A 27,209-nucleotide genomic window follows, 5' to 3' on the forward strand; every position below is an offset into this window, starting at 1 on the left:
CTGGGGCCACACACGCTTTCATGCTGCTCTGAGGCAAGACCACCAGACCAAAATGGCTGTTTAGCACCATATCTCCTGCGTTATCAGTGATGAATAACAGACCACTACTACCAGCTAATTTACCACACACAGACACACACACTCAACTCATTTCAATATGGTTTGAACACTCTCCAACTTAAATGGTTGCTGATGGAAAAACAGAGATTAGATTAGGAGAAAACATTTTGAGTGAGTCACTGAAATAAAAAGTAGAAGACTGCAGTGTATGTTAGACAAACTTTTTAGTGTGTTATTATTTATTATATTATATATTATTTTTGTAATTATTTTCATTCCCTTTTAGGAACTTTTCTGGTGTTAATATTAACTTTCTTAGGACCAAGAGTGTTAATGGGGACCCAAAGCATGGTCATAATAAGGTAGAACCTAACCCTGCCTGTGTGTGTGTTTGTGTGTGTGCATGGAGAAAAACAAATCAGACTGTATTTTTAATTTCTTTTCTGATCTCCTCCCAACTAGCAGAGCCCAAACCACAAAACAGAAGACTAGAGTTTTCCTCTGCAAGAGAAAGGAGTGGCAGCGAGTGAGAGAGAGTGGAGGACAAGATCTACTCTTCCTCAGATGCAACAAGAAAAATCGCCAGCACACGGTACAGCACACAACTATATGCGCATAGAATGAGGGATCTAAGACATCTGCAATAAAGAGTTACTTAAAATGTCTGACGCTTCATGAGAAATAGTTGCAGACGCAGTCATTTTTTTAGATTGTCCAGTTTAAAATCAAGTCTTATGGTGCCGTCTGGGGTCAACGAGGAAGGAGGAACATCATAGCAAGAAAAATATAACAATTAGTTGTTCCATTGTCAAGGAACAACAGTTTTGTAGTGGTCATGTAGTCACATATCAGAAGCAGCAGTTAAATAGGTCAGGAACATTTTACCTCACTATCAATGCTTTCAATAAAAGACACCACAGGGCAAGGCTCAATATAAAATGTGCAAATAATGCGAACAATACCACAGAGTTAAACAGGAGATGATGATTATATCACAGTGTTGTCCTGAATCAGAAATGTAACACGAGAGAACACTTCGACAATTCCCATGCCTCTACCTTAACACCTTTTGTAACATCTGTCACCCGAGGACGAGCTTGGGTGCAATAATAATTTGCACTGTGCTGGAATAAAAAAAAAAAGACACTCATCGACATGCCTTATACCCACCTTTCTGCACGCAAGACACCACTGAGAAACGGATGATCCCAGGGCATGAGCTCCTGTAAGATAAAACCAGGATTTGTTTTTATATACGTGCGATATCAAACTCATTTAAATAGATAAAATGAATCCATAAACAATAAATATGTTGACTGTGGGAACTGTGTAATACATTTAAGTATCAGATTACATTATGATGTAAAACACGAGGACAATATGCTTTTTACGTGTTGTGAAGAGAAATCACTCACAGAATTACGAGGGTTGAGTTTCTTCTTCATGTCGCTCATCATCTTGAAGTCTTGTGCTGTTCTGCGTGATAAAAAGAAAAACATCACAACAAGTCAGTTGACTGGAGGCATAATTCCAGCCTTTGCCCTGTTATCTCTACTCAGGGTGTCAGGGGCCAGAGCCTTTCCCTACACGCATTTTGCTGAAGGCAGGGGAACACCCTGGACAGGCTGCCAGGCTAAAAGACTCACTTACACACCTGCGGGTGACTCAGGGCCACCTGACACGCACATTTTTTAAGTGTTTGAGGAATCCCAAGTAAGCAGAATACGCATAGAATATGTACAGAATAATACATGCATACATGCAATAAAACACACTCTTGGACATCATTGTATGTGGATAGGCCCACTGACACATAGCTAACTGTATCACATTAAGATGACTCTGTAATTTACCAAAACTGAACTTAAACTTTTTTGTTGACAAAAACTTAAAAGAGAAGACAGTAGTACCTGTCAGACAGCTTGTCTGTTAACATCTGAAGAAAGCTCATCACCGTCTCTGTAAAGGGTAATAAACATAGAGATGCAACATGTAAATCTACCTGACATTATTTGCCAAAGGCAGACACCGAGTGACAAAGAAAAAACATTCCTGTAACTCAAACAGAACCTATAAAACCAGAGTCACACAGTAACCCCCGCATTTTAAAATTATTACACATTACACATTATACATTATACATCAAATATGTTCATATTCAAGTCAAACACTAGTACATTATAGCACTGACAAATGACAACTAATGCTGCTGAAGTAAAGAGAATCATGGACCTGGTGTTTTGGCCATTGTTCCCTTTAAGGCTCTATGTGCGAAGGACTCGTAGCCCACTAGTTTGGCCATTTTGTATCTGCACTTCAGCAGCTCTTCCAGACACTTCAGCAGATCTGCGTTGGGATAAAGGTAAATCCTGTAGGCAATCTCTCGCACCTACATGTGAAAGTAAGACATGACAAAAAAGACATGAGTTTACAGAGCAGATCTTTAAACGAGCAACAGTGTATTGAATTGTTATTACTTAATCCATACCTGCTTTGTCAAATGTCATCATTTGTTAATCACACAATGTGCCTATTGTTGCACATTGTCAAATCACAGTCGAATCTCATTTTTTTTTCTGAATTGTGCACTCAGCCAACTATTAATCTCATTACCATAATGATATTCAGATCATAAAAAATCTGTTAAAATAAGCCAAACCTCAGTTCATATAACTGTGGAACACACATTTCAGAAAGTCAGAGAAATATTGGAATACAAATGTACAAATGTTTGACTGATTTTAAAAATTCAACACTCACTGCTGACCAAGAGTTAACAATAGACAAAAAAACAAACAAAAAAAAACCTTAACATTTAGCTTAATCTGAGTCTGCAATGACTAAGGCGCCATCTGCTGAACAAATGTGAGAAAACATTCCCATGACCATCCACACATCAAGCAATATGATCACCTCAACTGCTTGGTGTTGGCCTGATTTATTCTTGTCCTCTTTTTTGTTTATATCAGATTAATTGTGTTGAAACTTATTTACAAATGTGGACTAATAAAACCTGCCTTCTATCTCTCTATTGCCATCCATCAGTAGTATTGTACATACCAGGTCATCTGGGGTGTCTGCATGCAGTCCTGCAACTTGGATGAAGCTTCCTTCATTTGCAAAGTGTAGATGTAGATGTTCAGGAATCACAGACCTTGCAATCCTGTTGGGCATGTGAGAGCCAACCAAAAACTCATTGCTTAGGTCCAACAGCTTCACATGAAGGGCAACTGCTTTTTTCCTCTGCAGGGAAAAGAACAGTGTGTTCAGTGAATTCATTCTTTGGAGTTTGTTGTTCACATAGAAAGAAAAAAGCAAATGTTTTTACATGTTTTATTTTAAAGGCAATTGTGAAATGTTATGAGTAACTCACCAGTTTGTCATCTAGATGAATTCCACTGATTTCAAAGTCGAACATAAACAACTCTGCTACTCGTCTGGAAAAGCAACAACAACATAATCGAGGAAAATTGAATCATCCATCACTATAACACATCACAGTTGTGAAAAGATAAACAGTGGTCTTAACCAGATCATGGCAGAATTACCTTGTGTCAGGGTCCAGCTGAGCCACTATGTCTGGATCATCCAGCAAAACCTTCAGACTTCTGCATAACTCAACATTAGTGTTCAACCTGAAACATACAGCCATAAAGTGATTATTTTTTAACATCTGTCTCGGCTAAAGCATGAATTAAAATCCATGTTTTTTTTCTATTTTTTTATTTTTTCTCAGCTTTGTGCACCTATAGGTAAAGATCAGCATCTTACTTCTCAACAACTGTGCCGATGTCTACACAGGTTTTCTCCGCAGCCTCGCGGAACGCTGGGTCTGGATGAGCTACTTTAACAAAGTCTGCCTGGAGAGTGGAGAGTAATTACATGTCACTCAGTACTAAATTAAATACATACAAGGTCGCCAGGTGAAAGAGCAAGCTGGACTTATCCACATTGCTTATCTCTGAGGGATAGAACAGAATACAATTCCCGAGAGTATATTAAAGAGTTAACTTTATTTCATCCATAAGAACGAAAATGTCAGTGCTTACACCTTCCTTATTGTACGCTACAAGTTAAATGTAAAAAGGCAAATATAAGATCATACATACACAAACTCAAAAAAGTCCAAGAATGTACACTTTACGTGTTCATTGTAACACCTTATTGCTTGAGGCATTAAAGAGAGAACATATTGTATGGTGCAAGCCACAGGAAACCATAGCCTTTCACTGCATTCCATGACCTTAACCATTAATCTGTTATGGAGAATGTGACCATACACTGTTTATCACCGGCATAGTACAGCATCATCATGCCACCAGTATTCACATGAGTTGAACTTTCCTGAATAATACAATGTTTCTCCCAATAAAAAGTTGACATATTCTTCCAGTGTAAACATGTCATCAAGTTGAACTGCTGTGTCCTATAAACGTTCACAACATTACTGGCAACTAGGGCTGGGCAAAACATTCAATAACAATATATGTAAAAATATAATTTTCTTCAGTATTAGTACAACAGAGTTGTATGTCAATATAACATTTATGCATTGTGAGGCAACATTCACAAGTACAATTTGATGTCTTAGATTTGAGAAATGTGTTGAAACACAACACATTGGTTTTAATGGAATGACATTTTATTATGATAAACACTGATATTGACTGATTTGTAGATTTCTTTTGTCAGGCATGCAATATCTATTCAATGAGTTGTCAAACTACATCTTTACTCAGTTGCAATGTACAGTTTTAAGAGATTTTCGACCTTGAACTCACAAGATCAGCCACCCTACACAAACCATCTGACAGCTGGTCAAAAGACTCCACAGTCTCGGCCCCTGGAAGACAAGAACAAGTTTTCTGGACCAGGAGCTCAGTGTCTTTGAGAGCTGTCTTTGTGGCAGCCTGGAAGCCTGCAGGACAGCTCAGCTCTGGCACCCCGAACAAACCCTGCAAACACAGGTCAGAGAGACTGGAGGTGTCATGTTTGTTATGTAATTGTTAGTAATGCAGTCTTCATGTTATGTGTTGTTTCAATGAGCTCTGTGTGAATTCATGCTTCAGCGTTGAGTGAGTGAGTGAGTGAGTAAACAGACACATATAGCTAACATAAATACAAACCACGCTTTTCTCGAACATGTCTAGTCTCCTGGTAGGTCTGGCATTGAAAGCAGCTCCAACAGGAGACCATGTGGTGACATTTCTGTGAACATGCGTCCACAAGCTTCTGTGCTTCACAAAGGAAAGTAACCTCTGACACGGAGACATGTTGTCCTCAGTCTACTGTGTCCAGTTCTGCTGATGATTACTTGTGGTGCTCAAAAAGGCTGTCAGGACATGCTAACTTCAGCGTCTACTTTGACCTCTATTCCAAAAACCTGAAGGAGAAATAACAGGGATAGTACATTAAGACTAATGAAGACTTGTTATCTTCTTGGTATGAAACGTACCTGTCAACACTATAGACATTACTACTCACATGTTAGCTCAATGGCTGATAGCTGCGTCGAAGTAAATATACGTGTAAGTTAGTGCTGGTATTTTCGTTAATGGAATAAAACAAAAATAAATAAGACTACATGTGTTTGGTAGAATAATTCAACCAACGAAATTCCGAGACTATATACTATTAATAGTTGATTATATAATATTATTATTATATAGTATGTTTAAGTTGCTGTGACAACTACCTGCGTCGAAACTGCGACAAGCTACCTAAATCAAATTCGTGACGTCACATAGAAGCCGTCTTCACAATAAAAGCACGGATACATGTGTAATATTATATATATCTCGGGATATATCGAAGTTTTACGTATATAAAAAAAATCTATATAAAAGTAAATATTTTTAATGATCACTGAAGATATGTTAACAAATAACTTTTCACATGATTTGATGCACAGCAGGCTCAGTTTCTTGATATATCACAAAGATTTAGAGACTGGTCGTTTGGGGAGTCTGAAGATGCCATGTTATGCCCATACCAAAACTACTTTCTGGTTTATATTTGCAAAGCTGTAGCCCTTTCGAATGATTTGTTACAGCTCTTCAAAATTTGACATATTTGACATTTAGACAAGTCATTACCAAGTAGCCTAAAAACTGTGTTTTTTCAAGAATCACTCAACATGTGATTTCTTTCAGTAAAGTGTGGCTTTAAATTGGAGTCATCACTAATCAATTTGTGTCTACAGCCTAAAAGACAAATTACAAGCCAAACAGATACAGCCCTCTGCAACAAAATGATTTTTGACACATTTCAAATCATTACCTGGTGAATCAAATTCATGATGTCATTGCAATATATCAAGTCCCACACACAGAACACCTTGAAATTATGTCTTTATTAATAGGAGGAATAACTCATTTCATTGCACTCCACAACCACGTTGTATTAATAGTTTTCCTGTGAAATCTGTTTATTAAAGGTGTAGTACGAAAAACATTAAGCAAAATGTCATAAAGCAACTATTTAGAAACCTCCCCATAAACAAAATTAAACCATGTGACTGGCAAACTCTGAAAAAGAATTTAATACTGAAAATAGGTAACACAGGACAATAAACGGTCTTCCCAATATGAGAAATCACAATATTTTGCAGCAAGTACTTTTGGTTACTTGTACTAGGCAAAAAAGGTACCAATTTGTGACATATGGCAAGACGATGCAGTTAAATGTAAAATAAAAAAGCTCAAATTAAATAAATGTTTTGCTACCGACTGATCAACCTTTTCCAAGTCATTCTTAATCAAATATTTACAACTAATCACTAGAATACAACGGAAACTGATTTTTAAAAAAACAAAAAAAGAAATGTATGGGGAGAAATAAACAATTGTTTCATTTGGCTCATATCAAAACATATTACAGTCAAGCATTAAGTGTGTGGATTCAGAAAGGAGTGCTGTAGTCAAAAGTCTGAGCGTGGATTTGTTGTTTTTTTTTTTGTCCCAGTGAGTGTGCTTGGACATCTGCTGACCTGGAATTGTTTCTTTTCCTTACCTCAGCTCAAAAAAACAACTGCATGTCTGAGACTACAGTAAACTTAGTTGACCCCTGAGTTTCTAATGCAAAACTAGTGTATGAAAGAAATACCTCATTACAGTGTATCTTAGTGCAAGCCAGCAAATATGCTTGATTAAACAGAGGTATATTAGATAGCACCCAAGCTGACAAGCTTCCCCAGAATGATTCCTCTGCTGACCCAATCACAACAAGCAGTATGGGAGGTGGTGTTCTGCTCTGTCTCCTTGTGAAAAGCAGCAGTTCAAATGCTTGAATTTCTATTACATCTATAAACACGTTTTTTTTCATAGAAAATATAAATATCCCTGAATGAAACAGATTCACAGCATTTTCTCTCGAGGACTCCAGTGCTACTACCATAACATGGCCATCAAGTGTCTTTAAGGTCTCCAGTTACTGTCCTTCTCCATCTCTCTTCCTCAAAAGCATGTAGTTCCAGCCGCCATGTCCTTCATTCGCTGTACTGATAATTTACCGTACGCTTACCCCTGTTACGGGTGTTGACACGCGTCTTTCGCTGCGGTTTGCCATAAGATTCATCACTGTCGCCCTCCTCCTCCTCCGAGGCAGCCTGCTGCCGACGCTGCCTTAGTTGGCGACTGGCCGTCCTTTCACTGATCCCAGACTGTCTGTGACTTCTCCTCTTTGGACTGCTGTGGGACCCTGAGCTGGCAGAAGATTTTTCAGAGGCCGAAGACGACTGCTCGCTTTCCGACTCAGAAGTATGGTTGCTGCTGCTGTAGCTTTCCTTTCGTTTGTGTTTTGGCCGCTTCACGTTCTTCCTTCTTGAACGACTGACATCTTCCTCCTGCTCACCAGAATCAGACTGGGAAGAGGTGTCCCCCTTGTTGCTTTTACTATTCCCTTGTTTGGATTCCCTTTTGAGGCGCTTTGAGGAGGCTGGGCTGCTATTTTTGTTGTTCATGGACACTGGCTCCTTCTTTCTTTCCTCCTGTCCACCTTCGGAGTCTGAGGTGTAAATGCGTTTTCTCTTGGAAGACAGCTGATTACTGGTTTCAGTGGGAGAGGTTTTGTACCCGTCTTCCCTTGAAGATCTGGCTGTTTTGTTACCGTTCCTCTGTTCACTCAGGCTCACAGATACAGACTCTTCTTCAGAGGGAGAGTTATCACTGATGTACTTCTTTTTAGGGAGGGCTCTGAGATTCCGGCGTCTATTTGACGTGTTATCTGAATCATCCGACTTATCTTCCGATGAACCAGTGGAGCATTTCCTCCTCGCCTTCCTCTTGGGTTTATATTCCTGCTCTGAGGTCTCTGAAACGGAGGTGTCCCCTAGAGGCCGCTTACATTTGCTCTTGTTTCGTGGTGACCTCTTTATTTTTGATTCAATCTCAAATTCTTCACTGGAGTGATTGCTTTCTTCTTCGGATTCTCCGTCCATTTTCAGTTTCTTCTTGTGTTGGCTGGGTCTCTTCGGAGAATAATTGAGTTCATCCGATTCTGCACCATTCAGTTTATTAGTTGAGGCAGATTTTTGTTTATCTTTGCTTTTTGATGGTGTATCTTTGCTCTTTTTCTTAGACTCCTTCTGGATTGCTTCCTCCACATTTCTTCCATTTTGGTAAGAAGGTTTCTGAAAACTGGTGTCTTTGTCCTCTTCATCTGAACTTGCAGGAGGTTTGTGTTGCGTGGTCCTGGGTTCAGTGTCCTCTATCTCCTCATCACTTGTAATCCTCTTTTTCTTGACTGGAGTGGTTGATGTGCTTCTAGAACGTCTCTGGGAAACTGCTGCCACTTCCTCCTCATCCTCTTTCTCCTCAGCTTCACTAGAACTCTCCTCTGCAGTTTCCTCCTGATCAGAGTTGATGTCAGATTTGTGATGTTTTGCACTGTGTCCATTCATGTGGGACAAAGTATCTACAGAAAAGAGGCAAAAACCCAAACAATAAGGGAAACTTCTCACAATTCCAATCAAATGGCAATTAGAATTCCAAAACGACACAACTGAAGAGGACATAGCTCACCGTTTCCCTTTGTTTTAGCAGCTTTTCTTGGTGTCCTCTGTTTGCTGGACCTTGTGTTGCCGTTCTGACGATTTTGAGAGGACGATGGAGCATCACTGTCACTTCCATCTTCCTCATCCTTTGACTCACAATCTGAATCTTTTGTATTCTGAGAGGCTGTAAAAATTGAGCAAGAGCAAAACTTAGTAAACATGTATTCTGCTTTTTGCAGTTTTCACTTTCAACATCAGAGAAAGAGGAAAAAGTATTTGCTGACCCTGTGTTGACAGATCTCCATCTGAATCTGAACTACTCTGGATCACTGCGGTGCGTTTGCTGGCCCGGGCTGTGTTGCGGCTGCTGCTCCTTCTTGGCTTCTCCTCCTCTTCATCATCATCTTCCTCTGATGCTTCAAGGAGTTTGATCTTACTCACAGCTGCCCTTGCTGTCTTTCTCTTGAGTGACCTGCGGACTCTGACTTTCTCTTTCTCTTCTTCCTGGTCTGAGCCTTGGGATGTGGCTCTGTCAGAGTCCTGCAGGTGACGTCTCTCCCTACGTAAAGACCTTCTGCTGTGACCATTGATCTCTGCTCTGCCGTCTGAAAACAAGATGTGAACTAGAATAAGAAATAAGTAACAGATTCACTGGGCTTTTACTTCAGGTCATCTTCGATGTGTACCTGTTCGTTTCTTGTCAGTGGCAGCGCTGTTTCTGGTCAGCCGTGTACTCCTGCTCTTTTTGCTCCTGCTGGGGTAGGTATGGCTATGACTTGAAGACTGGGAGGACACTTCTCCATCCTCACCTTGTTCACCTTCACTATCAAATTCCTCCATTTCTTCATCATCTTCATCACTCTCACTCTCTGCAACTGGCAACAGCAACATATTTAACAAATTTTTTTTTTTTTTTCACAATTTATCATGAATCATAATCTCCAGATTTTTCTGTATATACAAATACAAAGCATTAATTTTAACAGGGGAAACTGACCTTTTCTCTTCTGCTTGGCACAATTGCTTCTTGTAACTCTTGCCTTCTGTCTACGGTGAGGTTTTCTTGAGGAACCAGAATGTTTTTCCTCCTCTGACTCACTTGCCTCACTCTCACTATCTGACTCTGAAGGAGAAAAAAAAGAGTTATGTTAAGCTGCACAGTGGTGCCTAAAAAACATGAGGAGGAAGAGCGTCTATTATACCTGGTGTGGATGAAGCAGCTTTGGAGTCATCTTCTGAGGAGCTGTGACCTGAGCTGCTGCTTCGACTCCTCCTGGCTCTCTCAGGAGCAGACACTTTGGCTGAGGTAGATTTGGTCACTGACGTCATTTCAACTTTTTCCTGAGATTTGACTGCAGCCTTCTTTTGACTTGATTTTTTTTTCAAAATAAGACAATGGAAAAGTTTGAGAAATCATTTCATCATACATGTCTTAAACCTGCACTGAGCCGACACCCAACAAACACTTTACATTACAAAATGATTATGTTAATGGCATTGTACTAATTATTATTAATTAAATTACTGTCAAATTCTTACCAATTTCCCGTTCTTAAAAACTAAACAATAAGGTGTCATCGTTATGGTAATACTATCTTCTCTCATCTCATCTCAACTCAAACAGACCTTGTGCCGCTGTGATGATCTTGTTGCATCTTCTTGCGGAACCTCTGACTGCGGCGGAGCCTGTCATTGCTCTTGATAGCAGTTTTATACTCAGATATGATCATTCTGATTTGCTCCTCAAAGAAGGCAGAGAGCCGCAAGGTCATACTGTAAATCTATGAAAGAACAGAAAGAGAATAAAGAGTCAAACTGAAACCAGCTCTTCAATCTTAAATCCAAGCACAGGGAGGTTTTGACAGCTGTTGTGGCAGATGACATTTTCCCAAACTAATTCCTCGCCTACCTTTGAGCGTTTATTGGGTGTGTAAGCTTTAGCATTGGCAAATATTAGGCGAGAATCTTTGCAAAGCTCTATCGGATTTTCATAGTGGTCTTCCTCCAGAGTCCTTTTCACGGAGCCAAAATCCATTGGTGTATCAATAATGTCATGGTAGTCCTGGACAGGCACATGAAACACGATTTAGACATCTTTACCAAAACACAAGAACAGACGAGAGAATGAAATGTTGCTTAGATAAATAGCATGACCATCAACGGTATAAAAAAAAGTGTTAACTCACAGGATAGTTCTGAGGATTCACAGGCTGTCTGAATGGCTCCGAGTCCTCACACTCAAATATATAGTTGAGCAGGCTCTTGCATTTTTCCTTCCAGGCATCTCTGTCAGGCAGCACCTCCACAGAGCGCTGAGAGAAGATAACATGAGATAGGAATTCAACTCGCTATTAACACACAATATTGCTGCCATTAAATCATTCAAAAATGTTATCTCCTTTCTCTCATTCAGAAAGTACTGTATGTCTCAGTGAAAAGCTAGCATTTACCATTTATCTGCTCATATTATCCAAATGTTTCTGCTTACCTGACGTAACCTGTGCCCAGCCGAGGTTCCTGGTGCTTCTGTATCATCATCCTGTTGACCATAATAAGATTCATTACTTATTACAATATCTCTCTCACAAATCAAAGCATTGACTTTAATCAACTGGACAATTTGCTTGCCAAAAAAATATGTAGCCATTAACTTAGTGAAACAATTTCACCATTTCATCGTGATTCATGTCACATTTAAATGAATAAAGGCTGTTACATGAAATGTTAAACCCGTTTATGTGGGTTAACTTACCTCTTCATCATCATCCATCTCTTCAACAGCATTGTAAATCTCCATGATATCGACGCAGCTTGGATTACTGAGGAAATTAAAACAAATGTCTCATTGTCATGCTCATCAAATAGGAGAAACGCAATCAAATCAAAAATTAAGTTTAAAAACTTTTACAGAGATGCAAGATCAAATTGAAAGTTATGAGTAATCAGATGCAACTACAGGCTATATTTGACATTCATAAACCATATTTTTTTCTTTTTGCTACTGCTCACATGTCGCTAACCTGGATCTAATAACCTTTTTATCTTCTGTCATTAAAGCAGATGCTGATAGTAGTGGTACCAGAGAATGTTGTAAAGCTGTTGACAAAGTTTTGGAATGTTGTCACATAAAGGCTCCCAAATAAAACGTGTCTGGCATTATTTTTGACATTAGAAACGTTTTGTTTGGTTGGAGCTCTTGTTTGGACTAGTGGCTGCCATACCTGTATCACTGTAGGGGAAATACTGGACATGTTCAATTACTATTTTTTCTGCTGCAGTTTCCAAATTATGAAATGAATTATTACCATCATTAACATATTCAAATAATACCAGTGTATAGAAGAATAACTTACTTGACAAACTTCTGAAGGACATTTGTGATGATTTTTGCTGAGTGGGCAATCTTACTCCTTGGCTCATTGAAAGTGCGGGCGTTATGTGCAATATACCTGGCATCCCAAATTAATGCTGAAAGGCGTCTGTGGACAAGTAAATAAACTGTGTTATGTAGTTATCATAAGTTATGGCCAAATTATTAAGATAGCAGTTAAAAAATATAACATATCTCATTCTTCCTGACAGAAAGGACTGACCTGTAGAATCTGTGCAAGAGTCTCAGTTTGATGGTTCCCAAGTCAGTAGGATAGGCAATCACAGTGCAGTAGGTGGGATACTGAATCAGGTCCACTGGACCGGAGAAGGGAGCTGCAATCTCTGCAACAGACATACAATCTATGTTAGTTCAAGTGCAAGAAATCTTACAGTTAACTTGACCTGTTGACTGAAAATTACATTGCTCAAACCTGTAAAATACAAAGTAAATGGGTGAGTGTCTGCATGTGTTTACACACCGATAGTGATAAGCTGGTCGATGGCTGCAACGATCCGTTCACACTCCTCGTCCCTGCTCCTCTCCCCCCACTCCCCTGGCATAGGCTTGTACATCAGCTCGCTCATCTCATCTGCTGTCACAGGGATTCCACCACCTTCTGTCTCTGGCTGCTCAGCTGCACAAGGACAGACACACTTGTTCAATATACACAATTAAACTCCATTATGCTTACTTTCCAAGAGTCTAGCCCAGTTCTGTGATGGCAGTATGTGAATGTGACTCAGTAAAAGATCTTAATTACCATCTTCGTGAATAGGTTCCATGTCCCAAGGACTCAGTTTCTCTATTTCTCCATTGTCCCATCTGGTAAGAAACAAAAGCTGATGTCAGACCTATCAAATTTGCTTTGCTGAATCATCTCTCTTGTAGAAAAAAATAAAAATAAAAATAATGAAATAAAATTAAAATTAAATGTAGTACACATTTGCTGCAATTATTGCAGATTGAGATGATTTTGTCATTCAAAATGTAGAAAAAAAAATACTACAGCTATTACAAGATTGCACAGTGTCATATGCATGATGTGTATGCACAACAACAAAATGTCAGGTGTCAAAAACTGCCACTGTAATGCCTCCTAATGCCCACATGGGGGCAGGAAGGTTCATCATGGCAAACTGGATGCATAATGAATAACATGCTGAAAACAATAACCAAGTCAAATCTAACACATTTCTTGGAAAGCAGATGTTTGATGTGGAATCCTAATCACTCCACTGTTGTATTCTCAAAAGGCAAAAACACACACAAAACTCTGTATACTCCCAACAGAGACAGCCACAGGAGCCACAATACATATTGTGTTAGAAGCAAACATGGTGCTAGTGCTACATTTAAGGTATTGGTTTTCCCACCTGACTTTAAAACACTGGAAGAGACTGTCGGGATACTCGGACTGGTACGGCTCCTGGCAGACGATAGCACCAAACCACCAGGCATCGTCTATTGCTGAACGAAACCTATCATCTGTGACAGAGAAAATTTGGCAGATTTACATGGAGAAAGAAATGCCTGTGACCCATTTATGCAGAGGCCTACTCAGGCAGTAGTGATGAAGCATTACAAATGTCTGTAAACAACAACAAAGCTTCATCGGGAGATAAACCCCTCAGCATCCTCAAAACTAAAAAAAGATTTGGTGCCATTACATTTACCTGCAGATATAATATTTCTCAAATGAACCATGAAATCAAAACCTCATTATCTCATTGATATAATGGCGATAATAAAATACCAGTTTTCCAATGTTGCTGCTGAAACAAAATGATTATAGAGGTTGATTTACTGATCATGGCCCCCTTATTATTTCAATGAATACAATGAAAACAAGAGCACTTTTATCCTTCATGAGGTGTACACAATGAGAAAATAATTAATTCACTCTTTAGAGCATATTTCCTCCAAGTAGATTCATATTAGCAACATACACTTAGAGGATTAATGATCTGTAGCATAATACACAAACTTACTTGCTTGCCAGTTTCTACGGAGAGCCTCGTCGTAACTTTGCCTCAACACCAGGAAATCGATAACATCTGGCATGTCATGATATCTGTAGGGAGAAATGTGTGATTTGCGTAATGAGTATCTTTTTGAAATTGGTGCTTAATCATTCTGAAGAATATACATCAATTTTCCTACAAGTTAAACAGTATCAGAAATTCTAGCCAGGATTTTAAAACAAAACATTTTTATCCTTCCATACTTAATGACATTTATATATGAACATTCAGTTCAAACAAGAATCGGCTTAGCTGTATGCCACCTTCATGTTGGGAGAATTAGAATGTTACAGGATCATACAGAACTAACTAATAAAACTGAACTGCTCACTTGACAGAAAATGACTTGTCTGAGATTTTGCCAGTGCCGTGGTCAATGAGAGTGAGCTTCAGACAGCAAAGTGTTGGAGGGCAGACTTCATATCTGATCCCAGTGATCTTCACAAACTCTTGGTCCTAAAAGATAAATAAATACACAGATGGGTTTCTATTAATCTACATTTTCAACACTAGAACACAGAGACAAAGCAAACAACAATGTTTATTATTAAAATAAATAAATAATAGATACAGGAGAAATGAACAGGTGTAAAGACCTGAGCAACATTACAGCCAAAGGATGTGGCTTTGCAATGTCAAACTTTTGGGGGCACCACTGTTTAGCAGAGGATATAACCTCCAGATAGTGGTCAGGATTGCACTCTAGTCCACAGAGAAAACCACAAACATGCATAATTGATGGGCAAGATATGTATACAGTTGCACTAAATAAATATTTTATGATTTGTATGTTTTATGTTACGAGAGGAAAGAGTCATGTGTATAATTATACAAATGAGTCAGGACCTCAGCAAGTACAATAAATAATTTTTGACTTCTAGTGTTTTAGTGACTTTAGTGAAGGCTGTCTATATTAGATTAAGGTAAACATTATCTGGACTTACCCGCAGCTCCATTTTCTTCCAGGGTTGTTTGTCTAAGTTGATGGGGTACAATTCATTTCGATTTACTGCCTCAACATAGGCCTCGTGCCCCTGTCGAAAGTAGATAACCTGACAGACACAAAAAGTCAGAGCTTACAACCCAACCCATTAATAATAACATCCAACATGTAAAAACTGTTTTCATCCTAGTCATTTTTAAGTCTGCTGACATGTTTTGTCAAACATTTTCCTTACATTTTGTTTACATAGTCTTGGGTTGCTGATGCACTGACCTAAAGGTTTAGTTTGATCTTATGTCAAGGTGTAAGGGTTTGGTGAGAACAGGGATGAAATATAAAATACATGTACCTTCACACTACTGACATTTTCTCCATGTATAATTGACAATATGCTCTGCAATACCACAGACGATAGGATAAACATACCTCATCACCCATTTGGGGGACAAAAGGAGACTTCCTGGGAATGACATCAGTGATCCATGGTGAGGGTCTGAATTCATTGGACACCTCTCTGTTGATTGATGGTCTGGCCTTCGGACGCTGATGGGAAATGTTCAAAAGAGTGAAAACCTGAATTCATTATCTAAAGCAAATGTATGATAGATGCTGTGTTGGGTTAGGTTTTTTTTGGGAGCGAATGTGTCCCGACACCCTACATCCATTGGATCGGGATATAATTGTGTTTAAAGCACGTAGTCTGACCTCAGCATAACCAGTAAAGTCATTGGTCATTTATGCAGAATATCTGTATCTAACTCACCCGTGGTGGCTTGTTCTTTTCCTTTTTGGACTTCTCCTTGGTTTTCTTCGCAGGTTTTTCATCCTCATCACTCTGCTGCTGCTGCTGCTTCTCCTCCTCCTCCTCATTCTCCTCTTCCTCCTCCTCAGAGGTGCTGAGCCTGCGCCTCACTCGTTTCCGTGATGACAAAGGGGTCGAGGGCTGCAGGTTGATACCAGCATCTGCGGTCCAGTCCGAGTACTCACTGGATGAGTGGCTGTCAAATCAAAAGCACTCATGATTAACATTTGATGTTCACATGAACTTAATAAACTAAGTTTATCTGGTTCTGTAAACTGGTGTTTCACTATTCTCTCATATGAGCAAAGTTTGTGCATAATAAAACAAAAAGGAAATTACTGCACATTAATATAAGCCACACCTACTATAAAGTTACAGGTGTATTTGATAAATCACCAAAAATCACCTGTGATCTATCTGTGGGTCCTGACCAATTTTCTTGGAATTACTGCTTTAAGCAAAAGCTAAGAATTACTCGCCAATAGCACAAGGCTCCTGTCTAGGCAACATTATACCTTGAGCTGTCACTGTTCCACTCCTCTTCATCATTAGACGACTCCAGATCACTCCCATCTAGTTCATGGTCCTGAACAAATTCAAAACAAACATACTCAAATATTTGTAAATTCCATTTTCTCAAAGTCTCAGAAGAGTGTAAAATAGGATACCTCAGTGTGTATGTCTGAGCTTGCGGTTTCCTCTCCCTCTTCACATGACATGTCAAAAAATTCTGACACGTCACCACGGCCATGTGCACGCTTTGTACTGGAGGGTTCATCATCCGAGTCGTCCTGTGGGACAGACGGGACTGACTCAACACCAGTGCAGGCATTTGTACAGAAAACAGTATATATAACACAGTATATATAGTATCTCGATACCAATTACCAATACAGCAGTTATACTGAATACATTGCTACATACGTGTGATGTAAAATATAGTGTCAAATAAAATTCCACAAAATGGGCAACACAAACTGTTATTTAAGACTTCATTGGTGAAGGAACAAGAAAACATACTCGAGTGTAGATAATGCGCCTCTTCTTCATATTGTACAAAGCCACCTCCTCATCTCCTTTGGCTGTTCGAATGTCTTCCTGGTCTCTGAAAAAAATTTCAAAAACAACAGCAGGGTTGAGAAATAGCACAACTGTATAAATGTCTTTACATATTGTTTCTTCAGCTGTGGCTGGTAAATAGGAAATGCTCCTACACCAGGGCTCTTACCTGTAGCTGCTGGATGGCAGTTCAGGCACCACCACCCTCCGTCTCCAGGCCTGCAGGTCTCTCTCAGTGGCCATTTGGCTAAGAGGAGCATTCTGGTGCATCTGACGGACACCTTCCACCTGTCCACTGCGGCGCAGACCTACATTCGGAGGTGACTGCACATCTGCTCGATCATTCACAGACACTACAATGAAAATAAAAAAAGCAAATATTGACCAAAACCCAAAGAATTAGCCTCCAACAGCTCAATACATCAGTAATAAGAATCCAATACAGCACCGGTGCCGTATCAATACCTCTGCGTGGTGTGCTTGGTGCTACTGCAAAAGCTTGGCCCTGAGCCTCAGCTTGTCCCTCGGGTTCGGCTCCAGCAACTTGCCCCTCCTCTGGCACAGACGGGATCCGACGGTCCTGTTGCTCCTGCAGCTGTCGAATGGCCTGATCCAGAAGACCGATGCGTCTCACCGCCACCTCCTCGTGTTCCGCAGTCTGCTGGCTAATCACCTGCTCCACCACCTCACCATCACCTGAAGATGTCAGACCAAGAGCATGAGTGGGTGATGGTGGAGCTTCATAATGGACAAACACTTAGAGCGGGCTGTTTGAAAAAGCTTAAACTATTATTATTGGTAGTCTGGTTAATAAAGCAATGAACTTGACACATTCCCAAGTCAATGATATGATTAGTTTTGGTCAAATTAAGGCCTTACTGGTGGCTACGTATCCCAGCTGTGGAACCAGGTGTTCAGCAGCAATGTTCTCCCGTCCTGGAACAAGACGCTGGTACCTGAAGAAAAAATGTGTTAACCAGAGCCAAGTCTTTTGAGATTGGTTTTACCCTACAAGTAAAACAGGCAGAACAAGTAGAATTACTATAAAGTAATAAAAACAACATAATCTAGTGTTTTTGTATTATATATGTACAATACAATAACACATTCAATTAGCAAACTATATTGCTGCTGTACAACTGAAGGTCATATCTACCTCGGAGGATGGGGATTTCCATCCACATCCACCAGGAAGGGTGGGGGCATGAGATGAGGCGCCTGCTGAGTCTGTTCATCCAACACAAAGCCATTGGCATCCCGGATCAATGGTCTGTAGTCGGTGTGGAAGAACACCTGGTCTGGAAGCTGTGTGGACACCGGGGGAAAAGTAACTGGATAAATTACCATGCAGCTTCTGTTATATTAATTTTTTTTTTTTTAGATACACATGCACACATAGTTGTCTGGTAAGTTTCCATACTATCCAAACAGCTTGCAAACTTTTAAAGGCTACCATTTATCTTATACTCCATCTGTAAGATTGCAAATACGACAACAGTCCATATGAAATGCATGACTGTGTTTTTATTTTATCTGCAATAAAGATGAATTGACTGAAATTTGAATTTATTATTTATTCTTGCCTTCTCATATGGCTTAGAACTGCCAAAGCCAAAGATGAGCAGATGGCCGTGAGAATCTGTGCAGGCAAAACGCTGGCCGTCTGGAGTGAATTTGCAGTCAAACACAGCTCCATGACCTTGGCCCTCAATCTGGAAGAGAAACAAAAAAAAATCACTGCAGGTATAGACATTAAGTTTAAGTGGAGGCCAAAATATTTTGGGTATTTTAAAGCAGTTTAAAAAATAAATAAAATAATTTCTTTATGTTGCTACATCTCTTATCTGACAGTTCTCAATAACAAGGTACCATGTTGAAGTAATGCTGTGTGTTAGTCCCTCTCAGCAGATCCCATATGAAGACATTCCCATCATGGCCAGCAGATAGGATAATCCTGGGGTCAAAGGGGTGTGGTTCCAGTACAAACACCTCAGCCTCATGGCCCTGAGAACAGCATACAGGTTAGTCTCTGGTTCTAAACTTCAGTTAATGGGGGTTTAAAACCAGTATATGCTCAAATATTGTGTAAAATTACTTTAAGGATATGTAGCAGCTGTCCTGTGTAGGAGTTCCACACTTTGAGGAGATGGTTGTTAACAGCCGTGATGACTGTATTGTCATGGCGATCCCACGCTACCATTGTGACTTTGGGTTTGAAGTAGCTCTCCTCTTCACTCGTTGATTCAGCACTGTAAGAAACAATACAAATATCAGCATGGTAATGTCTAACCCTCACCCAGACAATCATCCCGTGTACTAGTGTTTTAGCTTTCAGTTTACTAAAGACAGAAATTATCAAATTTCTATTTATGCTCAAAATAGAAAGTGCAGCAGCACACTTCCATTCTCATTCAATTAAGCATTCCACACCTATGGCTTTCTTGAATAATTTATAATAATTTAAAATAATGTTATCCTGATTTTCTTTTCCAGTGAAAAAGAAATCCTCTCTTTAGCATTTCACGCTGAATACAATAGAGAAGCCCCTTTATAAATGAATGCAGTGATGAATTGAATGCATGAAAATGTTGAAATAAGATTTGCTATGAAGAAAATTGGGTGCATCTCTCATTGTCAAATGAACCAATTTTAGAAACTGACTGGGATGCTCTCTTATAGTTCAGAGACAAATTATTTGACACTGATGATCAAGCATGGCTGTCTGATAGTAAAAAAAAACTATAACATTAATCCAACTCACTGATTAATACAAAAAAATTACTTTTCTTGCCTTTGTTAGTCTCCAATATGACCAATGCAAAATTGTGAATTTCAATATCGGATTTTCAGCAATAGGGAATCGACTTATATGAACATACAGTAAATAAAATGCAAACATTTGTCAGTGAGTGAACTGGTGAGAGTTATGACCTATTCATGCTGACAACTGAACAACGGCATCAGCACCTGGTTCACACTCGCACATGCTCTGACAAATCTGTGAGGTTGACTATGCACAGCGCAGCTACCACTCAACACATAAACAAAATTTGCAAAGACTTTAATGTTGCTCATACATTTTCCGTTTGAACCGTGTATTTACTCATCTGGTTTACAGCAGCAAAGTTCTTACCCTGGAAGAGTGGCAGACATGTTGAGTAAGATGCACCTCCACTGTTGCCGCTGATGCAGCTTCCAGATCCGTGCCGTCCCATCACGACTTCCACTCACGAACCTCAACAGAAAAATTGACAGCGACTGTTAATTCACTTTCAGCTACTACAATAAAATAATTGGTGGAACAGAATAACCGACAATAATCATGTCATACCTTTCACCCGAGTGGCAAAACTGAATGCTGTCAACTTTGTCCTACACAGAGTAAACAGAAATACAGAGAGTGATCATGACATCTTTGTGTTGCTGATGTGATGAAGGTTAAATATTTACTGGCTCTTGAGAGGGTTTCTTACCGTGTGCTCATGGAGCTCCGATACCTTCTCTGGACTCCCGCATCCTAGGTAATATATTCTGATGACATCATCAGTACTTCCTGTTGCTAAGAAGATCCCACCTGAAGAGAAAACAAATCAGCTTACAGTGTTTTATGCAGAAAATGTGACTGTGTGCTGGCTACATTTTAATTCTGAGAAGTCACATGCACATATTTGTACAACACACACAGGATTAACATACAATGCAAATAGAAATAAAACAATTACCTGGACTGAATGAGGAGCACACAGTCTGAACTCCTGGCCTCGGCCGCTCTATAAATTTGTGTGGTCGATCACTTTAAAGACAATAGAGAAAATCTTATTGACACATAGCACACCGGGAAACAGAAGCAGTGTTATGGGTTGGTCCATGCTTCAACAAAAATGTCAAATTAAGTGTCATCTAATCTGAGTGGCACTGTTCAGAACGATAGATGTGACTGCAGTCAGGTGGCGATAATATCAATATAATAGTAGCAGAGGTCACACAACACCCATTTAATCGATGTTCTTCTCAAAATACTCCAACCTACCGGATTACTGAGTCACTGTCCTATCAACAGTGTTCTCTATGATTTTGCCGTTCAATGAGATTTTTGAGGACTACATTGAAACACACAGTATCAATAGTAAAGCATAGAAACATCGAATTGCAAATCTTAACATGTTTTTTTTATAAACAAACTACACCACTATATCTGTGAAGGAAAACCTCAATTACATAATAATAAAAACTCACCTGAAGTTTATGTTGTTGACATCCCATTGCCAGAAGCAGACAGTAGCATCAGTTCCAGTAGAAAGCATGTAACGTTTTGAGCCCTTGGCAAACGGCGAGAACTAAAAAACACAAGTCATTCAAAGATGAGACATCTGAATTATTCTAACCAAATCATTTTAAGCACGTCTATGTAAGCAATTCCATCATTGGTGGAAGTAGAAAAATATGCGGAATGAACCAAAGACAAAGACAGTATCAATTATGTAATTTTTCTACTGTCCCAATGTGATCTCATATAGCTGACGATTACTGATTTATCAGAAAGAATAAACAATCCACCCCCACTTGTACTGGAAATGTAACACTAAAATCAAGATTTTTTTTAACCTAATAACAAAATAGGATTTACACCATTCCCACTGCCAGAGGTTGGTCTGCCGTGTGGAGATTTTTTTAACCCCTGCTGAAGTGTGACATCACAAATGTACTGGAAACAAAATGAGTCTGAGGATGAAAAAGGAAAGAAACGGGATAGAGCTCGGTGCAAGGTTGCAGCTGTTAAGTTAATATTACTTCAGTCCCCATTTCAGAATCAACTGCAAGTGAATGATTTTCAAGCACTAAATAATAAAAGTAAGATGAAATGAAAATACCAACACTATTTATTTTCAATAAAAACATTCGTGGTTAACAGCTATACTAATGGCCACAAAATTGAGAATGCATGTCTAAGTGTGGCACCGTAATGACTCCAGAATGTGTACAACTGCCAAAAAGGAAGCAGACTAAGTAGTTAGTGTGTTCACCCAGGTCTAGCTTCTGACTCATGTTGATCGGAATAAATGTCGATTGAGTACACTCCCACTGGTCAAAAGCTCATTTATGCCCTGAATTAAAACGGTTTTTGACAAGTGGGAATGGAGTATTTGTTTAACAGACCTGAAGGGAGGTAATGGATCCACTGTGTCCCTGCAGCACAGCCACAGGGGCGCAGGTACGAAGGCACCAGACACGGATGGTTTTGTCACAGCTTCCTGCAGCAATTAGCGTGTTTTCATAATTAACTGCCAAATCTGTGATTTCAGCAGAGTGTCCTCGCAATGTTGAATGAAGCCTTCCATCAAACGAAGACCAAATCTTCACCAAGCAGTCGTCTGAGCCCTGAAAAAGAAAAAAACTTCCACTTGAATAACTTGCAGATTAGAAGACAAGTTGTACACAACATTAAAATGACAATTTCGATGACAGCATTGCTGGCAAACAACTTGTGTGGGAGAATATGTCAAAAACAAAAGTTTCATCTTACTGTGAAGATCCTGAGACCCGTGCGATCAAATGCAATACAGTACACTGCAGACAGATGACCCAGGATCCGCCTATGCAGCCGCATGCGCTCATAGTTGCTGACAGGATTGATGGAGCTGAAGTGCTGCACTCCTGTCAGCTCTCTGCCTTGATACACCTTCACTGTTGATGATAAGAAGCCAATCATCGTAAGAGTGATGAAACTGCAGGACAGTGGTAGAACTAGTACCCAAACAGAGTGGGTGTAAGATATATTTACTCAGCGGTGGGCAGAAATGAAAAGGCCATAATAATTATGGGCTCAAATACAACTAATAGAAATACAAAGTAAATTTAAGCATCATTTTTCTTCAGCCACCTGCTTCCATTGTCTCTGTTTTTATCCTCCACATGACAGTTGTGGTGGAGCTGTAGCTAATCCCAGCTGACATAGGGAGAAAGGTGAGGTACACCCTGGACAAGTCACCAGTCCATCACAGGGCAAACATATAGAGATGAACAAGCATTCACACTCACACCTAAAGTCAATTTAGAGTGTCCACGTAACCTAATCCCAAATCTGCATGTTTTTGAACTTGTGGGGGGAAGCCAGAGTACCCAGTACCCAGAGACACACAGAGAACATTCAAGCTCCACACAGAATCCACAGGATCTGAACCCGGGACCTTCTTGCTGTAAGGCAACAATGATAGCTTCTTTATCGCCATTTTGCCCCTTGCTTAATATCATTTAAAAATAATGTTTGCCAGTTAATAAATGTGATTTTAACAAAAAAGGACAATAAATTGCCATCCCTAAATGAAATCAAACGTCTAACCAACAACAGTATTCTTGCTGCTCTGAAGTCACATGCATCTGGATTGTATCTGTTACTATGGGGAACAACACAATATCAGAGCAACATGAACACCATGGTGTTTTCTGTAGCTGTGCTGCAAGGTCTCACTGTCTTGTTTGAGGCATGTAATTTGGCCATTCTGTGGATCATCCCTAAAATGTGGCTAACTTAATAGAAATAAAAAGAAAACACTGTGAGCAAAGAAGCACAACAAGAATGTTGGCAGCAGTGCGTAAGAAGACGAATGATTCTACTGCAACGCGAAAAGGGGTGATTGAAAATCCTGAAGAATTGTGTGACTTGTGAGAAAATAAGACACACATTTCTAAATTAAATGTTGATTCATGCTCACCAAAACTGTCAAGTTAATGACAAAGACTGCAGTGTAATCGGCTGCATTGAGGAAATCAATCTGGCAACGTCATTGCAGTGCACCACACCAATAATTGTCAATTGTCACTGTAGACCTACTAAATGCCTACAAGTAAAATCTGGACACTCATGGAAGAGAGGAACACACAATGCACAACACAAAGTACATATGAAGCAATTCAATGACTGTTGTTATCAAATGAAGAAATTTTAACCCAGCTGAGCAAATGTTATTTCTATTTTTTGAACACAGAGGCATATAAAGCAAGAGCAGGAGTACCTAGGTGAGGAGGATTCTTGCAGTTCAAAGGCCTCTCTGGTGGTCTGCCCCGGTGAAGGGCTGCATATGATGAAGCTTTAAACTGCACACGTTCACAGTCTGAAAAACCAAAACAGAGCGTTTTAAAGAATGAGTCACATAACTACCAGCTGCACTTATGGTGAATGGATGTTCTGGTGAGTGGGAAAAAAACAAGAATCTATTCAAACCTTTACATTATACAAGACCCAAAAAAGGAGTCTTGAAGATTGTGTACCTTTTGGGGTTCGAAGCGCTGACTGCTTTCCGGACCCCAGGAGAGAGTGTACCCCTGGGACACACGATGGCACGTCTTTGTCAAGGAGTGGTCCAATCTGCTTACATATCTGTAGCAAATGATCTGGCGCAATGTGTCTGTTGGCTGCAACCTGTCAGAGCAAAGAAAGATATATGTGATAATGATACTGAACAGTGTCCCTGCTCAGATTATTAAATAAATGAAAAAAATAATGATTTATGTTTTAGACCAATGGTCAGACAAGAACAACACATACAAAGATGCACCCTTGGGCTCTTAACTTGCATTCAACATATTTTTAAGATTTTCTGACACTTAGATGAATAGTTATTTATTCCAATATATAGTTATCACTTGAAATAAACAACATGATTTGGGCTGCAACAATTAATTGGTTACTTAATTAATCAGCAACTATTTTGAGAAAAGATGAATTGAGTTTAGTGTTTTTATTATCAAAACAAAGCTCTCTGATGTTTCAGCTTCTTAAATGTGAATATTGTCTGTTTCCATATAACAAAGAAATAACAACCAGAATAATTTGGTATGTGGACAAACAAAACATTTCAGATGATCACTTTGAGGTTTGAGAATCACAGATCAACATTTTCTAAAACTTCATGGACCAAATAAACGATCTATTAGTTAAATTAATAACTGACAGATGAATCAGTGAGGAAAATATTTTGTTGCAGCCCTATCGATGATCACATTAGACCTGTGCTGACCTCCCTTCATTGGCTTTCAGTGGAATCCACTTAAAAATGGTATTTGCTCTAGAAAGTCTCAATGGCATGACATTGCATTAGTTACTGATATGTTAAATTCGCAACAGAAACACATGTAATAATTTTTTTACAGATACTTATATATTTAAAAAACATGCTTTTATTCCGCTGTTTTATTAAAGACAGATGCATGATGTGTGCATATGAAAACACGCAGTCTATATAAACTCAGCCAATTAGTATAGGTATACATGTTTATGGATGATCAAGATGACCTACTGAAGATCAAAATGAGCATCAGAATCAGGAACAAGGTGATTTAAGTGAATTTGAATGTGGCATGGTGATGCCAGACAGGCTGACCTGAGAATTTCCAGAACTGCTGATCTACTGGGACTGTGGTTTACAGAGAGTGGTCAGAAAAATAAAATATAATAGTATTCAGCAAGTCCCTGGGCAAAAATGCAATGTTGACGACAGAGGAGAATGACTAGACTGGTTTGAAATTTTACAAAAGCAACCATTATTCACAATAGTAACTTTAATATCGATCTCTGAATGTATAACATTCGAAACCTTGAAGCACTCTGGTGTCACTCTTGCCACTTTTTTTTTTTACTTTATTGTGTCCCTAATGAAATAGCCAGAGAAAGTAGCTAATGAAGTCTATATCCATGATCGTATCTTATCTAATGCCGGTTCTTTGACTTTTCTAGGAGCTGCAGTTGTCTGACAGAGTGTCTGGCTTAAATGTGCTTGGTTTCTTATGCAAATGTTTCTTTTTTGACGGACCAATCAGAGCACCGGTCACATGAACAACAACGCAGAGACAGACAAGCTCAGCTTCTGATTGGCCAGCGAGGCCGCCTCGACGTAGCGAGAAGCCAGTGTACCCACCCTATCTGCAGTACAGTCACAGCTAAATAATATTAAATCCTGTGGTCGTAAACCGTCTCTGCGGCTAATATATAAGTTCCCCTCGAGTAAAAATCAGCCCAGTGGGAACTAGCCGTTAGCTCATGACTCATCTAAATACGCTCGATAAGCAAGAGTGGTGCAGCAGGAGAAAGAACAAAGACCGTAAACAAGCACAGAGCATGCACACACGGTCCACGGTTACAAGACAATAACAACCGCCGACAATGACAGAAAAGAAGTTCACTCTCACCACATCTTCATATGTTCTCGGGTGCTCATTTCCAAGCCAGTCCAGTCTCACGGGCAAGAGCTGTCGAAAAAAAGTTTAAAAATGAGGCGAGGCGACAAAATATCAGCAGCAGGTTCACACCAAGCTAGTAAAAAGAGCCGGGTGATGTCAAACGAGTGGGACGAAGAGGTGTATTTAAAAGTCGACAGAAGTGGGACAAGTTTTGTGTCCACACTCCCGTCAACACACAGAGACAACCGTTAGCATACGACACAGCGACGATACACACACACGCACCTGATTGTCTTCCAGTTCATTTGCCAGAACCTGCAGTGGATTGAAAAAAGTGAGTGGATTAACAGCACACTGCCTCTGTTAACTAACTATATATACACAACAATAACCAGCTATGAAAGACAACAACAGTGAACCAGTGCAAGCACGCCACCTCACCTCAGCCGCTCTCCGACATGGACCCGTTGTAAGAAAACGAGAAATCAAGTAATAGAGCTCTGAAATGAACAGAGAGGATTCACGGTGAGAAAAAAAGTAGTCGGTTTATTAATTGACACGAACCGTATGACTGTAAATGGAGCTATCAGTTGGGTTTACTTCTGCGGCTTACCCGACTCAAGGAGCGAAGTGTTCCGATTTTTGGCCATTGAATCGGCCGTGTTTTTGGAGAGGAGAAACAACAGTTTTATTAGCTAAGTCCACGACTACAGATAATGTGGTATATTTGTTTAATTTCGGCTACACAGCTCTGACCCCCTCCACGGTTGCTCCCGCTTTCT

At 39.6% G+C, this 27,209-nt stretch overlaps 2 protein-coding genes across 2 annotated transcripts in view; both read right to left on the bottom strand.

The window, feature by feature from the left end:
- The window catches only part of LOC310924285 (mitochondrial intermediate peptidase-like), a 30,367-nt gene extending 24,998 nt beyond the window's left edge, over window positions 1-5,369 (bottom strand). Inside the window, exons 1-10 of the mRNA XM_083885976.1 lie at window positions 5,187-5,369; window positions 4,842-5,015; window positions 3,832-3,920; window positions 3,609-3,695; window positions 3,434-3,497; window positions 3,121-3,303; window positions 2,293-2,449; window positions 1,971-2,019; window positions 1,476-1,536; window positions 1,231-1,283 (exon numbers count right to left, since the gene is read on the bottom strand). Coding sequence (XP_083742102.1) covers window positions 1,231-1,283; window positions 1,476-1,536; window positions 1,971-2,019; window positions 2,293-2,449; window positions 3,121-3,303; window positions 3,434-3,497; window positions 3,609-3,695; window positions 3,832-3,920; window positions 4,842-5,015; window positions 5,187-5,333 — 1,064 coding nt within the window. The 5' untranslated portion in view covers window positions 5,334-5,369. The remainder of the gene's footprint in view (window positions 1-1,230; window positions 1,284-1,475; window positions 1,537-1,970; window positions 2,020-2,292; window positions 2,450-3,120; window positions 3,304-3,433; window positions 3,498-3,608; window positions 3,696-3,831; window positions 3,921-4,841; window positions 5,016-5,186) is intronic.
- A 2,119-nt stretch (window positions 5,370-7,488) lies between these two features.
- Window positions 7,489-27,179, bottom strand: brwd1 (bromodomain and WD repeat domain containing 1). The gene is made up of 44 exons (XM_083887209.1): window positions 27,041-27,179; window positions 26,869-26,927; window positions 26,713-26,742; window positions 26,437-26,496; window positions 24,520-24,670; window positions 24,264-24,362; window positions 22,775-22,935; window positions 22,408-22,629; window positions 21,487-21,587; window positions 20,973-21,043; window positions 20,724-20,824; window positions 20,582-20,622; window positions 20,384-20,485; window positions 19,346-19,499; window positions 19,120-19,254; window positions 18,834-18,962; window positions 18,407-18,555; window positions 18,130-18,206; window positions 17,716-17,946; window positions 17,420-17,603; window positions 17,212-17,296; window positions 16,860-16,982; window positions 16,707-16,777; window positions 16,153-16,387; window positions 15,816-15,932; window positions 15,391-15,498; window positions 14,778-14,902; window positions 14,414-14,496; window positions 13,799-13,910; window positions 13,186-13,247; window positions 12,904-13,059; window positions 12,646-12,766; window positions 12,406-12,531; window positions 11,805-11,871; window positions 11,541-11,591; window positions 11,239-11,364; window positions 10,962-11,114; window positions 10,679-10,833; window positions 10,255-10,421; window positions 10,050-10,175; window positions 9,739-9,927; window positions 9,337-9,657; window positions 9,081-9,236; window positions 7,489-8,973 (listed from the first exon to the last, which is right to left on the bottom strand). The coding sequence occupies exons 1-44, from the start codon at window positions 27,075-27,077 to the stop codon at window positions 7,547-7,549; spliced, it is 6,756 nt and encodes a 2,251-aa protein (XP_083743335.1). The 5' UTR covers window positions 27,078-27,179; the 3' UTR covers window positions 7,489-7,546.
- Window positions 27,180-27,209: the final 30 nt, after the last annotated feature.

This window comes from Microchirus variegatus, assembly GCF_963457635.1.
Source record: "Microchirus variegatus genome assembly, chromosome: 3".
NCBI classification, from domain to species: Eukaryota; Metazoa; Chordata; class Actinopteri; order Pleuronectiformes; family Soleidae; genus Microchirus; species Microchirus variegatus.

Excerpts from the sequence above, each read along its gene's own strand:
- brwd1 (XM_083887209.1), bottom strand. The coding sequence starts at position 27,077 with ATGGCCAAAAATCGGAACACTTCGCTCCTTGAGTCGG. Across the intron at positions 19,255-19,345 it reads AGCTGCTACATATCCTTAAA|GGCCATGAGGCTGAGGTGTT; the intron begins GTAATTTTACAC and ends TGCTGTTCTCAG. Across the intron at positions 14,497-14,777 it reads GACAAGTCATTTTCTGTCAA|ATATCATGACATGCCAGATG; the intron begins GTGAGCAGTTCA and ends TTCTCCCTACAG.